Consider the following 17,505-nt stretch of genomic DNA (forward strand, 5'->3'; position numbering starts at 1 on the left):
GTCTGGAACAGAAACTTTGTCGCTAATGTAAAAACGAGCATTCCTGATAAAATGGTTAAGCGATTTTTCTGATGGAATTTAATTGAAGACCTGTTACCCCCTCACCTGGTTGACTTCAGGCTGATTATTGGCCAAGAATCTATAGATCTTGAATCAGTCTTCATTTTATATTAAATCTAACAAAAATTATCTTACATAAATGTCTCTCTCAAAGGAGAAATCTTTGAATTGGCCTACTAGAGGCCTTTTCTTTTGCAGCAAGTCTCTGATAAAACTGTAACATGTGCTTGCACTTAAGCTGTTTAAGAAAGAATTTATTAAACATGCTGTTTCCTAAAAACCTTGACTTACCAAAAAAAAGGCACACAGAGCCCCTTGTTAATAGAATGTGTCCTGATGTGAGTGTCAGCAAATGAACTAGGCTGGCTAATTAGCTCTGCTCATTAAGGAAAATTACACTGAAATTTTAGGCCACAGGAATACACAGGGAGATTACTGATGAAGGAAAATGAGAACACACGGTTCAGTCTATGGACTTGAAGCATCGCATTCTGTTCTTAACGAACTCTGGATTCACCTGTGAAATAATCCACCCAAGTCTATAAGGAGAGGTTTTTCTATCTTTGCCCTCTTAGAATCTTGGATCATAGATTTGGGGCATCTATTAGGGGGTTTCTGCTCACTGCCGTTAGCACGATCTTTCCTAAAGCTGTGTTAAGTTGTATGTGGCAGGGAGCCCAGAGAGAGCAACTAAACTGTGTGCCCACTTCAAGTTCAGTCATGACCAGGCAAGTCTGGAGGCTGGCAGGTGTGGCCTCTGGAAGTCTCCTGATGAGAATCCAGGAGGTCCCACGGGAGGCTCAAACTGGATACTTTGAGCTTAAGCCCCAAGAACTGAGGCCTGCAGGCTACTGAGAAGCAAGGCCAGCCCCTAACCCGCGGTCCAGTGTGCCCCAGGGAACGCTATATACACCACTGGTATCTGTGTAAGAACTTGAGGTCACACATGGGTAGCAATTTTTTACTTTATAACCACAAGGCGGCAGTGGAAGGTTTGGAGGAAGGCTGGACAATGGAGATTGAAATTGGCAAGAGCTGGTGGAGGTACAGGCCTGACCCCTGGGTGTAACTGGGAGAGTCAGGCCCCCAGGACTGCTGTTTGCAAGCACACAGAGAGACACTCCTAAATTCCTCCTCCTTCTTCTCGGGTGAAGCAGAAGGGCTTGAAAATACTTTTCAATGAAGTGATGGTTGGTAAGACCAAGAAAAGGAGAGACAACTAATTTCAATTCCCTTATAACCCTATTTTTTTTCTTGTTCTGGTGTCACCCAGGAAAACCTGTTATATCCACCATCTAGATTATAAATCAGTTATGGGCTTATTTCTAGACTTTCTTCTCTATTTCGATGTGATACCTATCTTTCTGTATTTGTTAGCCTGAAGATTTCTGATTTCTAATTAACAACAGCCTTTCAACTGTTACCTGCCTTTGAATTCCCAAATCACACTTTTGGAGCCAAGATTAATTAAGTCAGTGGGCATTTGTTTCTGAAAAGAGCCTCAGAGGAAGCACAAGAGTTCACTGGGGAAACAAGCAGCATCTCTGGGGGGCCCTGCAGTCACTAGTGGCCGAACACAGACGACACTTAAGTAGCATCTGGCTCATGAATAATGTAGCCATTGGCAAAAACAGAGAGCCTGTTGACAAAGGCCTTTCCAGTAACCTCTGCAAGGGGCTGCCCTGACTCATCTTCTTAGGCACTGATACCTAAGCTCTCCCCTTCTCCTTCAGCCAAAACGCCTAGTTACTCATTTATTCATTCAAGAGCCAGCATTTATCAGCAGTGCTGAGGACTGGAGATGTTAGATTAGTCACACACAGTCCTTCCTTCCAGGATACCCAGCCAGAAGGGGAGAAAAGCATGTGAACATTTGATTACCATACCCTGTACTAAGAATTACGGCAATGTTAAATACAAGGCACAAGGGGAGAGAGGAAACGGGGCTCCCTTCACACCCTCTGTGTCTGGCTTAAAGGAGCCAAGGACTCAGGGAGCTGAAAGGAAGGTGTCTGGGCTAAGGGAGCATGGCGCTCATGGACACCCCTGAGATCTCACTGGTGTGGTGTGATCAACCGAATATTTTTGTCCTTCAAAATTCGTATATTGAAATACTAATCCCCCATGTGGTACTAAGAGATGGGGCATCTGGGAGGTGATTAGGTCATGAGAGTGGAGCCCTCACAAATGGGATTAGTGCCCTTGTAAAAGAAACCCCAGAAAGTTCTCTTGCCCCTTCCACGATGTGAGGACACAGAGAGATAAAGGCCATCTATGAACCAGGAATCAAGCCCTCGCCAGACACCAGATCTGCCAGTGCCTTGATCTTGGACAATGCAGCTTCCACAACTGTGAGAAATGACTGTTGTTTAAGCCACCCAGTCTCCGGTTCTCTGTGATAGCAGCCCGAACTGACTAAGACAGGTCACAAGCACAACAGCCAAGTCATCATTCACAACACTGCTTTTATAGGAAAACTTACTGTAAGGTCCAAATTGCCTACCTAAGAAATGAATTTCTGGAACAAGATCTGCTTGTAAATTGCATTCCTCTTTAAGTCAGCATGTGTGTTTTCTAGTGTGTCTGTGAGACCCTGAGATGTAGTTTAAAAGCCATGACCTAAACCATACCCTTTAGGCATTTACCAAGGTTTCCTCTATTTGACCAAACCCACTCTCTTGAAAAAAATAAGAAGAAATTTCCCAATAGTATTATTGTCTTCTGCAAAGACATGCCATCCACTAAGGCATGCCATTCACTTTCACAAAAACAGTAAATCATAATGATGCTTTCTGTCTTCACTGAGGCACCCATCACCTTCTTCCTTTTAATCATTCAATTGGCCAGGTAAAAGCAGTAAAGCCTTGACTTGCAAAACATAAAGATGAGAAAAAAATTTCTAATTCTTGCTTTCACCACCTAACTCTTATGCGCTAATTAGGCAAGTTATTTAATTCTCTCTCTACCTCAGCTTCCTCAGCTATGAAATGGGGGTAATAATAGTCTTACTTTATAGATTTTTTTTAAATGAGGAGGATTTAAAAAACTAAAACACGGAAAGCTCTTAAACACGGAAAAACGCTGGTAGCTGATACATAAGAACTGGTCAATGAAGACTGTTGTTATTATTAGTCTCATCGTCATCATCATCATCACCACTATCGTGAGTTGGTCAGAAGAAAAGCCAACGTTAAAATCATTACATTCCGTTGGCCCTGGCAGCTGAGGTTGGCCTTCTGGAGCAGGCAGACACAGCTGGACGTGGGTCCCGGCCCACGCTACGATGGTCGGTACCTGGGGAGCCGCCTGCAGCCTTACCTTCATCACATCGTTGTATAAACCCTGCACAGCCACGTGCAGGGGGGCCATCATGTCGCAGTTTCGGAGGTTTGGATTGGCTCCTTTGCGAAGAAGAAACTTAACACTTTGCACCTGGTTTTTTTCTGCAGCCCAGTGCAGAGGGGTATTTCCATAATCATCCATCACATTCAGTACTAGAAAAAGACACGAAAACATGGGTTAGATTTTGCTTGGACCGTACTCACTGCCTACTGCACGCCTATTCACTGCAAAGCTCAGTGCCAAGTGCCATTGTAGCAGGCTGCTCCTTCTTTAGGAAAAATTAAAAGATAGCTTCAGTTCTCAAAAACATCTAATGGACACCTTTGGGAATGCACATACATATGGCACTGACTTTGTCAAATGAGTTAGCTGTCGATCTATAGACTCCATAAGAAATAGGTCTTCCTATCACATGTTTTTATCTGTGGTATGAATTTGGGAATGGTTATAAAGCAATGAGCTTATATAAAAGCAATACCTCTACGCCAGGCACTGTACGAAGTTCCACGCAACCATTACTTTATTCAACCCTCCAACAGCCCACAAGGAACTGTGACCGTTTTTCAGAAAGATGAGGCCTAGAGAGGTTCACAATCCTGCCAACGTTACACAGTTAGTAAGGAGCTCTGTAAGCTGACTGACCTCTTAGAAACTCAGTTTTCTCATATTCAAATTTGGTGAAAGAAAGGAAGGATGGAAGGATGGAAGGAAGGAAGGAAGGAGGGGGGAGTGAGGGAGGAAGGAAAAAGATATGTATACCTTGCAATGTTCTTGTCAGAAGAATATCAAATCATGTCCTTAAAGATCTTAGTGGAGTATTCTGCCCGTAGGCAATGGTTCAAAAAATGTTAATGAGAAAAAAGACACACCACAAATAAACAAAAGAATGGAATTAGAGTTTGAGCCCCTTGATGCCACACATGGTTTCCACATATTTCTACAATACAATATATTGTACTATTTACCCTGTGAGCTCAGCATGCCCTTTGATACTTTAGGGTTTTTTTTTATATCTGTTCTAAAATAGACTGCTTTATCAACCATTGTAATTGGTGGTAGGATATTTTTATGCCTGAAGAAGGAGGAAAAGTGCTCACTCATAAATATGACTTGGGGACCATCTATTGTACGATACCTGGAACCATGCTGCAGCCACGTTTCCCATTTCTCTCCTTTTTAAAATTTATCTCCCCACTATCTTCTTTCATTCATTCTAGTGCCTCATTCTCAACCACACACACACACACACACACACACACACACACACAGACACAAACTGACATACACACATCTCTTGACCATTTGGCCTGATCAAGACAAAGCACTCCACTCAGCATTTCATTCAGCACCAAACTTAATTAACCTGGGGTCTAAACTTACGAAGTCCCATTCACCAATTAAATAACTTGAATTTGTCTTTTACCTCCATCACTTTTCAGAAATCATTTTTACAAGGGTTGGGTAGGCCTTCTAAACAGCAAGGTTGTTGTGATCTTCTTCCTATGTGACCTCTTTGTGGCACCTGGTCCTTCTAACTCAGCTCTCCCTTGGCTCATGTGTCATCAATCTCTTCTCCATCACTGTCTTCACCGTAATTTTTCTGGCTTTTCCTCTGCCCTCTGACCCTGCACGTTGGTGTTCTACCTTTAGCCACCTTTGTTGGCAATCTTATGGTCTCTGTCATGCATCTCCACCACTTGAGCTACTTCCTATGCAACGAGGGCCCTGTGGGGGTTATTCCTTTCCTCCTGTATTTCTAGTCTACTAGACACAAGATACTAGGCTCCAAGTCTACTGAATGTTTCCAAGGGGATGTCCCCTGGGACTTTTAAACTCAGTATGACCCAAACCATTAACACCTCACACTCTTACACTCACTTTTCTTCTGTTTTCTTATATGCCTTCTCTTCTGGATGACTAGACTATTAACCTAATTCCTAAATTAAGAATCTCAAAGTCAGTCCAACTCCTGGCCACTTACTCCTCATATTCCGTCTTTACCAAGCACTGTCTACTCTACACGCAAAATAGCTCCTGAATCTCTCCCTTTCTCCTTATTCTAATCTCAAAACCCTGGTGGATGCTCATCTTCTTTTTACTACTATAATAGCTTTTTAACTGAGCTTGCACTTCTAATCTATCTTCCATAATATTGACAGAATTACCTAAAACAATAAAGGTCTTATCACACCACCTCACTGCTTAAATCTCTGTGGCATCCCCCTTCCTTATCAAGCACAGTTGAGTTTCTCAAACAAGGCTGGGGGTATGAGGCTGGGGAGGATGTTACATCTTCTTGGAGTCTCAATTTTATTCCACGATAAGCAATTTAAGTATACGATGACCTCAGTGAAAATGGTATACAAGAATACATGAAACGTACATGAATTTTTATGATCTATCATCAAAATGCAAAGAAAATCTGCACCTGCAGGGGGCTGTCCCCGATCTCTGCACTATCCTCTGCAGTATTTCAGTGGAAAAGATTGAGGGGCACTGGCCTGGAGGGAACAGCACACTCCTCAGTGACATATTCAGGCCCTTTATAATCTGGAACTAACCTATCCTCCAGAATCACTTTATTCCGCTCTTGCTAATGAGTCTAACGGGATGATGGATTTACGGAGTACTCGTTGTAACGTTCTGCTACCTTCACAAGAGGATTCATTGACGATCATCTCCATCAGACCCACTTGACCTTCTTCTGCAGCATGGTGCAAAGGGGAGGCATTCACATCATCACAGTTTTTTAATCTCTTTTGTTTCTTTACAGAGTTTTGTAAACCGCATGCACTTCCCTCGAAAACCACCTAGAAGTATATACAAAATTGTTACCTTAAATAAGCATATGTAAAACTTAATATAAGTTAATCGTTAAAAGATTATCATCCAACCTACTGTACAGTACAGGAAACTCTGCTCCATATTCTGTAATAACCTAAATGGGAAAAGAATTTGAAAAAGAATAGATACATGTAGTATATGTATAACTGAATCACTTTGCTGTACACCTGAAACTAACATAACATTGTTAATCAACTATACTCCAATATAAAATAAAAATTAAAAAAAAACAAAAACCAAACAAACGAAAAAGACTATCATCCAAAACTATTTCTCATGCTTATGATAAAGTCAATATTTTTTTCTGGAGAACACAAAATGCTTAGGCATATAGAAAGTGACAGCAAATGCTCATTGATAAGTACATTAAATAAATAATTCAATTTTTCTGATCCTATACCTGTATATGTTGTAGAAATAAAGGCCTCAAGAAGAGTTTGGAAGTAAGTGTAAGGGATGCGAGCTGAGAAAAAATAAGTAGAGTGAAAACATAGAGGCATTTTCTCTGCCAGATGAGAAATGTACTAAAACTGCAGCATGAGGGATTCTGGTTAGACAAAAAGATTTTCTTGAATTCAAGGATTAAGTGCAGGAAGTTAAATTACTGTCCTCTCTTTGGCCTTCGTGCTGACAGTCAATTCCCATCCCACATGTCCTTAGATAACAGAGCTAGAATCATATTAAAGAATCGTCACGTTAGGTCACTTGGTCAGTGATCTAGAATAGCTGCCCACTCTCCTCCAGGAATGAACGATCCCTCCTCTTCTGACCACTGGGATCCTGCACCAGGCCTACTCAGGTCAGGTTCATTCCTCATTGTTCTCTGCACTCAGGAAGGGCTAGCATTACTGTGTACTTACTCAGAGCCAGAGATCAGGACACTGAGAGGTAACACTGTTTGCCCAACGGCACACAGTAAGGGGAAAGGTCAGAATTTGAACGGGAGGTGCTCGGAATACATATCTTGGCTGACTGATGAACGCCAAAAACCCCACATACAGTAGAAACTGAAGCTGAAGGCAAAACCCCATCCTAGAATGAACCGTGTGATAGAATAAGGTTCCAGAGCATAAGAATGGACTTTGCAGAGCAGGCTTCATAACTTTTGGGCGTCGTTGGCTGTCGTCACTGGCCTGTAGCAGTGTAATTCCCAACAGATGCTCACTTCCACTGATGTCAGGGGAGAAGCAAGAAGTTTCTAGAACATCTTATTTTTCTCTAAGATTTTTTTCTTCATGCTCTTTATATTCTTTAGTATAACTGCACTGAACATGATTAATCATGGGTGACATTACATTTCTTCCTTGTGAAATTCCGAGGTACTGACATTCTGTTTTTGATTCATCCTCACAAGACGTGACACCTTCCCAAACAGGACTTTTTCTTGAAAAGCTCATTGCCTAAACAGAATAAACTTACCAAAAATCAAATAACTCTCTAAACACCATTTTATTTAATGTTATTAATGTTACTATAGCAAAAAAAATTTCATAAAAGCCTTAATGTCAAAAACTTGCTTCTATTATCTTGCCTTGCATTATTATTACACTCCTATAAATGCTTTGGATCAAAAATTGTGTTCTGTTCTTCCTAAAATTAACAATGCCTCCTCTCTTAATAACTATATTAATTGACAATCTAGTTCCCTATTCAACTACTTGAAAATTCTAAATGTCTGTTTTACATAGAAAATTAAGAATTTTCAAAATCATTAATTATACTTCAACTGACTGACACGATTCTTATTCAAAGTTGCTTATAGAAGTCCTGCCTATATTTGAAAGTGAATATTTAGCTATTAGCAATAAATATAAATGACAAACTTTATTTTATTGCCAATATATTTACATTGTTTAGATATAATGGTATCATTGATCACATGCCAGTTCAGAGATGCCAGAAATGGTATCAAATTCGGTATTTTGATATTTGGTTGCCGAAGGCAAAGCCTAAGCCGAATTGCAGATTTTGGCCCCAAACTGAGGCTGAAGCCAAGCTCGGGCCTGTCCCTGAATTGCTCACCAGTGTCCAGCTCTGCCGGCACCAGGCTGTGCTGCTGGGTTCCTACTGGGCTTAGCCTGAGCTTCTCCAGGCTTCCACCTGAATGAAGCGCATCCCTCTCCCTTTCCTTGCTTCCCAACGACCTACAGCCCCCCTCAACCCTCCCTCCTCCTCCAGGCCTTCAGAGAGCAACTCATGCCATCCTGTACCCCAGCCCTTCACTCTCTCACTGGTGCAGAGCAGAGTTTTCCAGAGGCCACAAGGTGTGTGGTGACATCACACCTCTGACAGTCACTGGGATATGTGCCATGTAGTCCCATGTTTAAAACACTTTCCCCACTTTGATTTCTAATATGGCAAATATTGGCAGCTCTAACCCGAAGACAAGGAGTGTTTGGGATCCTCAAGATTGTTTGTTAAAAGGGGTTCTGAGACCTAAAAAGGTTTGAGAAACTATCTCTAGTATTTTCCTCACACCGTCTATACTAAATGTGTACTAGACATTTATATGCTTAGTTTACATGATACTTTCATATATGTAAATAAATTTTCCAGAGAGAAGGAAGGAAGGAAGGGGGACCCAGAGCTCTTACAGGGCAGCAGTTGAGGCGATATGGGCTACACACTAGAACTTCCCTGAACTACTTATTTAAAAATCAATGGGAAAAATTAAGGGAACTTCATTAATATATACACTAAAATTATTTCTCAATATTCCTTTCAGCTTTACAAATATGTGACCAAATAATACATTTGTCTGAATTTTTTCCAAAGCTATTTCTTAAGCAAATAGCTCATCACATGGACCAAAAGCAAAATGTTCTACAAGACAGTAGCTTTTCATAGAACCCACTGGAAAATGACTACTTTCTGAAAAGGTGAAAACCTCCCCCAAACAAATGATCCAAGTTCTTGCTTTAACTCTGCCTTTGACTGGGACTGGTCACATTTGATAATATATGTGTCCAAAACCCTAATTTGTTATTTTAAAGATAACAGGAATGTTTCTATTAAAATTAAAAAGCTATCATGAAATAAAATGAAGTCTTAAAGTACTTAATGTATTTTCAAATAGCTAATAAAATATTGAGCATATTAGAATTCATTCAGTAAATATCAGGTTGAAATAAAACAAACTCTCTTACAATTCTGAACATTGGATTTTGCTCTGTTATTACAGAATAGTACCTAAGAAATCACTCTTCAGTGATAGTCCCTTAAATAGAGATGTGTCACTTTTCAACCACAAAATTCTGTATAAGCTACATACAGCTTTAGCGAATACAGGTTACAACAGTGTGTCCAACCATTTCCAAATTTATGCATATTCAGTAATAAATTTAAAATGAGCTTCTCACAGAAAGAGGCTCTTTCTCAATGTCTCACCCTATCAAAGGAAGTGCTTACCTAAATCCATTTGGAAGTATTGTAGCACTTGAATTTGATGTGTTCTTCCAGTGACAATAAAGGGAGTCTATCGTCTACCCGACAGTGCCAGAAAGAGCAATTTACGGGTCTGCTCAGTGATGTGCCGTCAACACAAACCCAGTCACATGCTCTTGACAGCAAGGACTGGGTTCAGAGGCTCACAAGGCACTGCTGAGTTCACAATGACAGCAGAGCATCTAAATATTCTATACAAGCTCATCAGGTGTGCTAAGCAGTCTGAATTCAGTTCATGACTTTTTTTTAAATTTATTTATTTTATTTTTGGCTGCACTGGGTTTTTGTTGCTGCGCGCGGGCTTTCTCTAGTTGTGGTGCGCGGGCTTCTCATTGCGGTGGCTTCTCTTGTTGAGGAGCACAGGCTCTAGGCACGTGGGCTTCAGTAGTTGTGGCACGCGGGCTCAGTAGTTGTGGCTCACGGGCTTAGTTGCTACACGGCATGTGGGATCTTCCCGGACCAGGGCTCGAACCCGTGCCCCCGGAATTGACAGGCGGATTCTTAACCACCGCGCTGCCAGGGAAGCCCTCATGACATGTTAAGCTAGGCTTTGAAGAGATTTCTTTAAAGAAAGTTCTGAAAGTAAGTCAAGGATGTCATGTAGACAGGTTATCTATTCAGTCAATATAGTTTTCTACTGTCGTGAGGTCACTTCAGATTCTTACGGATTCTGAACTATATGACTAGATATAGAACATAACAGACTAGATCGTGTTTACAGAAGCTAATTCTGAGTCCTTTAAATTGGAGATATCAAATACATCTGCTTTAGGTTGCTGTAATGAAATACGTATAATGGGTAACAGGGCAAAAAGGAGGGAAACTATATATTACAATGAGAGATTTTAACAAATGAGAGATTATAACTATGAGAAATTATAACAAATGAAAGACCAAATGCTAAAGCGTTAACTCCCTTGAAAGAAAGTCATTGGAAAAGCTTATAGGCATCAGTCAGATGGTTCATTTCCCACATTTCTAATCCTGTCAGGTTTCTGCCATCCTTTGATTTTGTCAGTATTCCTGAGATAATGTGTGTGCTGGGGAAAATATGATAATTTCTTCTTAATGAGGAAATCCTTAGAGTTCAGAACTCTCCAGAGTGTTATATGTATTGATTTGTAACTAGGCTCACAGCTGAGGTTTCTACAGGATGATCTGGAGTTAGGTAATAAAATAATATATATAAATCCCTCAATCTACAAGCTCGACTGTGGTTTCTAAAAGCCTTAAATAACATAAATGCCTCGACTGGACTTAGGCAAGAAAACTAAATAAAGACAAACAAAAACATGATGAAAAATAAGTTTGAGACTTTGTGTTGCAGAATTCCTTCACTAATATCTCCAGAAAACAAAACCCACATCGGTAAGCAAAGAAAGTATTTCCAGCATGATTTTCAAAATTTAAAAATTTCTTCCTGTCCCTTAATATTAATTCCAAAGACACTCTCCTAGTGTTTGATATTCACTTGTAACCTCAGTTCTTTTTATTAAGCCAAAAGACCATAGTTAATAGACTAATATTAAGAAGGAGGAAAAAAAGTCAGTGTTTAATCTGGACGTGCAAATAGACTCGCCTTGGGAGACCTGGTTTGTTGCTTTATGTGATTTACTACACATGCCTGCTCACACATGATTAAAAACACTGTCAATTCATGTAACCTATTTAGAGTGCAATGTGGCGATTTCTACCAAAATTAAAACTGTACGTAACTCTTGATCTTACTAGGACTTTAACATACTCACTAAGGTACTGTCGACAGACAGAGGAAGCCACATCTACACTCACTGACACTCAACCACATGTGTAATAGCGAAACAAAACAAACACCACCTAAGTATACACGTGCAGGACTGGTAAAATAAAGCATGACACATTCATACCAGGGAATATTATAAAGCTGCTAAAAAGCGTGAGGTACATCTCCAGGTGCTGATTTTAAAAGTATTCTAAAATATATTCCATGAGTAAATCAAAGTGCAAATTTCTGTGGCTTCATACTTTGTAAATAAAAAAGAGATATAAACGTGTGTGTATCTGTATGAGCCTTTTATCCTTCCTGTAAAGTACATAAGGACATGTTAGCAGGGTTCCACCGTGCAGAGAGATTTGTGCTGGGGGTTAGAGAGAACTTTTAATTCTATTTTAACGTTTAAGAAGAGATTCTTCCTCCTGCTGACAACGTGAGGAAATCCAGGAGCGAGTGTTCTCAGTGTCCACAGCCTCCGCCCTCGGATCGCGCCATCAGGCGGCAGGGGGCGCTGGTGCCGCCTTTTGGGCAGAGCGGCCGGAAATCGCAAAAGAAACAGAAGCCCCATCCTAGCCCTGGGGCCTCCGGAAGACCACCTACCCAGTTTCGAATGGTCTCCTCCCCCAAAGCCCCTTCCGACTGCCCCACCCCTGGAGGAGCCCGCGGGTCCTGCCATCCCCTGCAGCACTTCACTGGTAAGTGCTCGTTTCTCTGTTTCACTCCAAGAGACAAGCATATGCTTCTGAACCCCCAAACACCCCGTGAACAGCTGGCTCTCCGACTGCCAGATACAGCCATCTAGCTGTTTGGTTCTAAATAAAATCTATAAAAAGGTCAAGTGGAACAGCACACGCTCCAAAATTGTCCTGATTTTAGGCAATTGCCTGATTCTGCCGAATGCTAAGGATACTTTGGGGGTAGGTCTCCCCAGACTGCAGCTGCCCATCACGAGCAAGAGCAGGGTGAACAAGCAAACAGAAAGGACAAAGCAGGCACCGGGCGGGCGCCTTTTAATAACTCGGTCCATCGCCCCCGCCCCACTTCCTGAGAAGGTCCTGTCTTGGAAGGCACGCACACCCCGAAGCAGGCAGCCCTTACCTCGCCCGGTCCTCCCATCCCGGGGCTGCGGGCTAGGAAACTTCTAGTCGGGGAGGGTAAAGTTAGGAAGAGCCGACCCCCGCCCGGACTTCGCGTCCCGACCGCCGACGGCCCGGGTACCTTAAAGTCTTTGGAGTCGTCCATGTGGTCCTCCACGCCCAGGTAGACGACGCCCCGGGGCTCCTTCTTCTCCCCCGGGCGCAGCATCTTCCTCAGGCTGCGCCTCACTGACCACACCCCGGACGCCCCCTGCGGCAGCTGCTCCCCACGGGCCCCGGAACCTGGGGCGAGAAAGCGAGCGCGGGAGCGGTGAGCGGGCGCCGGGCGCGGAGGCGGCCGTGGGGTCGCGCGTGCGCGCGCCGCCGGGGTCGAGTACGGGTCCCGACCCGGGTAAGCGCCCGAGCTCCGAGCTCTTTTGCGCCCGGCGGTCCCCGGGAGCAAAGAGGTTTGCTGTGCGTGAGGCCGAGAGAACTTCTGGCAGGCGTTGTCCGGCTCAGGCTGCTTGTAGGGCGGGAAGCAGGAGCGGGGCAGGGAGGGGTGGGGACGCGGCCATCGTGTCCACGCGCGGCCACCGGGCGGCCGCGCCACGTGTGTCCTGGGACCCGCAGCTTTGGGGCGGACAGCGCGACTTGCCCGTCCAGGCTGCAGCTGCGGAGCGCACCCTTGAGTCCCCTGAGTCTTTAGTACATTTATACACTTTTACAACTATTTCCACAATCCAGTTTTATACTACTTCCATCAATTCAAAAAATTTCCTTGTGCCCTGAAAGCAGTCAGTCCCCTCTCCCACCCTCTGCCCTAAACAACCTTTGATCTGTTTTCTGTCTTTGTTGTTTGGCCTTTTCTAGAAATTTAAGATACATGGAGTCATACACTGTATAGTCTTTTGTATCTGGCTTCCTTTGCTTAGCATAATGCGCTTTGAGAATAATCCATGTTGGAGTGTGTATTAATAGTTTCTTCCTTTTTATTGCGCAGTATTCTGTTGTATGAATTCACAGCCCTCCATATCCACGCGTTCAGCATCCCTGGATTCAACCAATCCCAGATTTCTAGTTTTTCCCTATCGCAAATAATGCAGCTATGAACTTTTTCATACACATCTTTTTGTGGACACATATTTTCATTTCTCTTGGTTAAATACTTAGTAGTAAATTGCTGAGTCATGTGGTAAGCATGTATTTAGCTTTGTATGAAACCTCCAAACTGTTTTCAAAAGTGGCTGTACCATTTTACATGCCCATCAACACTGTATGAGAATTCCAGTTTCCCCATATCCTAACCAAAACTTACTATCAGGAATCTTTTGATTATAGTCATTCAAGTGGGTATTTGGTGGTATCTCATTGTGGTTTTAATTACCATTTCCCTGCTGGTTAATGATATTGTCTCTGTTTTCATGCCTTATTAGCCATTCATATGACTTTTTCATGAAATGCTTATTAAATTCTTTGCCTCTTTTTTATTGAATTGTTTGTCTTATTATTGAGCTATGGAGTTCTTTATTCTGGATATGAGACTTTTACCAGATAAGTTATTTGCAAATATTGTCTTAGACTTTGTGGCTTCTTTGTATTTTCTTAATGCTGTCACTAGAAAAGCAAATTTATAAAATTTCGATTAAAATCTAATTTGTCCATTTTATGGATTGTGCTCTGTCATATGTAGAAATTTTTCCCTGCTAAATTAAAAAGATTCTCGTCAATATTTTCTTCTAGAAGGTTTATGGTTTCAGCTTTTACAAAGATTCATTTTGAGTTAATTTTTGTGTATGGTGAGAGGTAGCGTTCTGAGTTTCTTTTTATTTCACACAGATATCCAGTTATTACCATTTGTTGAAAAAACCTGTATTTTCTTCATAGATTTGCCTTGTAACCATTGTCAAAAATCAATTGACCATAAATATATGCGTTTGTTTCTGGACTCCCTATTCTATTCCATTGATAGATATATTTGTGTTTAAGCCAGTACCATACAGTTTTGATTTTGTAGCTTCATGGTCAATTTTGAACTCAGATTGTGTAAGTCCTCCAAATTTTGTTCTTTTTTTTTCTAAATTGTTTTGGCTATTCTAAGTCCTTTGCACTATAAATTTTAGGATCATCTTGTCAATTTCCATGGAAAAGCTTGCTAGCATTTTGACAGGAATTTCACTGAGTCTATAGATCAGTTTGGTGAGACATGCCATCTTAATATTGTCTTCTAATCCATAAACATGGTATTTTTCTCCATTTACATAATCTTTCTTGATTTCTGTCAGCTGTGTTTTATAGTTTTCCATGTACAGGTCATACACCTTTCTTGTTAAATGTACTCCTAAGTATTTTATTAGTTTTAAGATATTTTGGGGCTTCCCTTGTGGCACAGTGGTTGAGAATCTGCCTGCCAATGCAGGGGACACAGGTTCGAGCCCTGGTCCAGGAAGATCCCACATGCCACGGAGCAACTAAGCCTGTGCACCACAACTACTGAGCCTGCGCTCTAGAGCCCATGTGCCACAACTACTGAAGCCCGTGTGCCTAGAGCCCGTGCTCCACAACAAGAGAAGCCACGACAATGAGAAGCCTGCACACCTCAACGAAGAGTAGCCCCTACTCGCTGCAGCTAGAGAAAGCCGGCGCACAGCAACGAAGACACAATGCAGCCAAACATTTTTTTAAAAAATTAAATAAATAATAAATAAATTTTAAAAAAGAAAGATATTTTGAATGGAATTGTTTGTTTTTTTTTAACATCCTTATTGGAGTATAATTTCTTTACAATGGTGTGTTAGTTTCTGCTGTATAACAAAGTGAATCAGGTATACGTATACATATATCCCCATATCTCCTCCCTCTTGCATCTCTCTCCCACCCTCCCTATCCCACTCCTCTAGGTGGACACAAAGCACCGAGCTGATCTCCCTGTGCTATGTGGCTGCTTCCCACTAGCTAGCTATTACATTTGCTAGTGTATATATGTCCATGCCACTCTCTCACTTCATCCCAGCTTACCCTTCCCCCTCCCTGTGTCCTGAAGTCCATTCTCTATGTCTGCGTCTTTATTCCTGTCCTGACCCTAGGTTCTTCAGAACCGGAATTGTTTTCTTAATTTCACTTTCAGATTGTCTGTTGTTAATATATAGAAATACAATTGATTTTTCATATTGCTTTTATTCCCACAAATTTGCTAATCTTGCTCACTAACTTTAATAGTTTTTTTCTAGATTCCTTAGAAAATTATATGTATATGATCATGTCTTATGCTATAAAGACAGTTTGCTTCTTCCTTTCCCAACTGTATGCCTTTAACTTCTATTTTTCCATTTCAGTGCACTGGTTAGAAGCTCCAGGACATTGTTGAATAGCAAGTCCAGAGAGTGGACATCCTTGCCTTGTTCCCAATCTTAGGGGGAAGATATTCTCTTCCACCGCTGAGTATGATGTTAATAGTAGGATTTTCACAGTTGCATATTATCAGGTTGAGGAACGTCTCCTCTACGCTTACTTCATTAAGAGATATTTTTATCATTAATGAGTGTTAAATTTTGTCTGATACTTTATAACTATGGAGATGATCATGTGCTTCTCCTTACTTATTCTATTATCTTATATTAGTTGAGTTTTTAATATTAAATCAACCTTTTTATATGTTGCTGGATTTAATTTGCTAATATTTTGTTAAAGATTTTTTGTTTATGTTTACAAAGAATATCGGTGTATAGTTTTCTTATTTTCTGATGTCTCTGTGTGGCTTTGGTATCAGTATAATAGTGGCCTCTCTGAAGAAGTTCAGAAATGTGCCCTTCTGTTTTCTAAGTGGTTGTATAATATTCGTATTATTTCTTTCATGTTTGATAGAATTCACCTCTGAAGCTGTTTGGGTCTGTCTGGGTTTTCTCTTTTCTTTCTGGGAATATATTTAATTACCAATTCACTTTTATTATCTTTTATAGATTTTTAAAATATTTTTGCTTGAGTAAACTTTGGTGAATTGTGTCTTTAGAGAAATTTGTCCATCTAAGTTGCCTATTTCTTGCCATAAAGTTGTTCATAAAATTCTCTTACAGTCCTTTTAATTTTTTCAGGGTCTGTAATAACATCCCCTCTTTCCTTCCTGATTTTGGTAATTTGTGTCATCTGTCTTGTCTAGCAAATAGTTTATCAATTTTCTTGATCTTTTCAAAAAACCAACTTTTGATTCTATTGACTTTTCTCTATTGTTTTACTACTTTTGGCTTCACTGTTCTCAATATTTTTTCTTTTGATTTATCTTTCTTTCTAATCACTTTGGATTTGATTTGTTACTTCCTTGATATGTAACCTTGAGGTTTTTGATTTCAGGTCTTTCTAATATAAGCATTTAAAGATTATTTAAAGCTAATCTAAGCACTGTGTTAGCTGCATCCCATAAACTTTGCTTTGTTGTGTTTATATTTGTGGTTTCTTCTTTAATTTACAAGTTCTTTTTTGGAAGTGTGTGTTTAATTTCCAAGTATTTGGGGTTTCCCCAAATTTCTTTTTGTTGTTTTTGACAATCTGTTTGTGGTCAGAGAATATACTTTGTATGATTTCAATGCATCTAAATTCAAATGTAGACTTACTGAGTCTTGTTTTAGGGATGGCATGTGGTTGCTCCTGGAAATTATTTCATGTACACTTCAAAAGAATATGTATTCCACTGTCATTTGGTAAAGTTTCTGAATGTTTTAAAGTCCATTTAGTTAATAGTGTTGTTCAAGTTTTCTATATTCTTGGTGATTTCCTTTCTATTCTTCTATCAGTTGCTAAGAGAAGAGTATTAAAATCTCCAATTATAACTGTTAAATTGTTGATTTATTCTCTCAGTTTTGTTCAGGATTTACTTCATTTTGGGTAGCTGTGTGTTCTTAAATGTATGCATATTTGTAATTATTGCTATTCTGTTATATTTTCCCTTTTATTATTATGAAATTTCTTTCTTTGTCTTCAGTAATATTTCTTGTG

At 40.7% G+C, this 17,505-nt stretch overlaps 1 protein-coding gene across 1 annotated transcript in view; it reads right to left on the reverse strand.

The window, feature by feature from the left end:
• The window catches only part of TRPA1 (transient receptor potential cation channel subfamily A member 1), a 77,458-nt gene that overhangs the window by 43,214 nt on the left and 16,739 nt on the right, over positions 1-17,505 (reverse strand). The window contains exons 3-5 of the mRNA XM_082432662.1: positions 12,662-12,822; positions 6,053-6,212; positions 3,379-3,554 (exon numbers count right to left, since the gene is read on the reverse strand). Coding sequence (XP_082288788.1) covers positions 3,379-3,554; positions 6,053-6,212; positions 12,662-12,822 — 497 coding nt within the window. The remainder of the gene's footprint in view (positions 1-3,378; positions 3,555-6,052; positions 6,213-12,661; positions 12,823-17,505) is intronic.

This window comes from Balaenoptera physalus (genome assembly GCF_965194825.1).
Source record: "Balaenoptera physalus genome assembly, chromosome: 17".
NCBI lineage: Eukaryota > Metazoa > Chordata > Mammalia > Artiodactyla > Balaenopteridae > Balaenoptera > Balaenoptera physalus.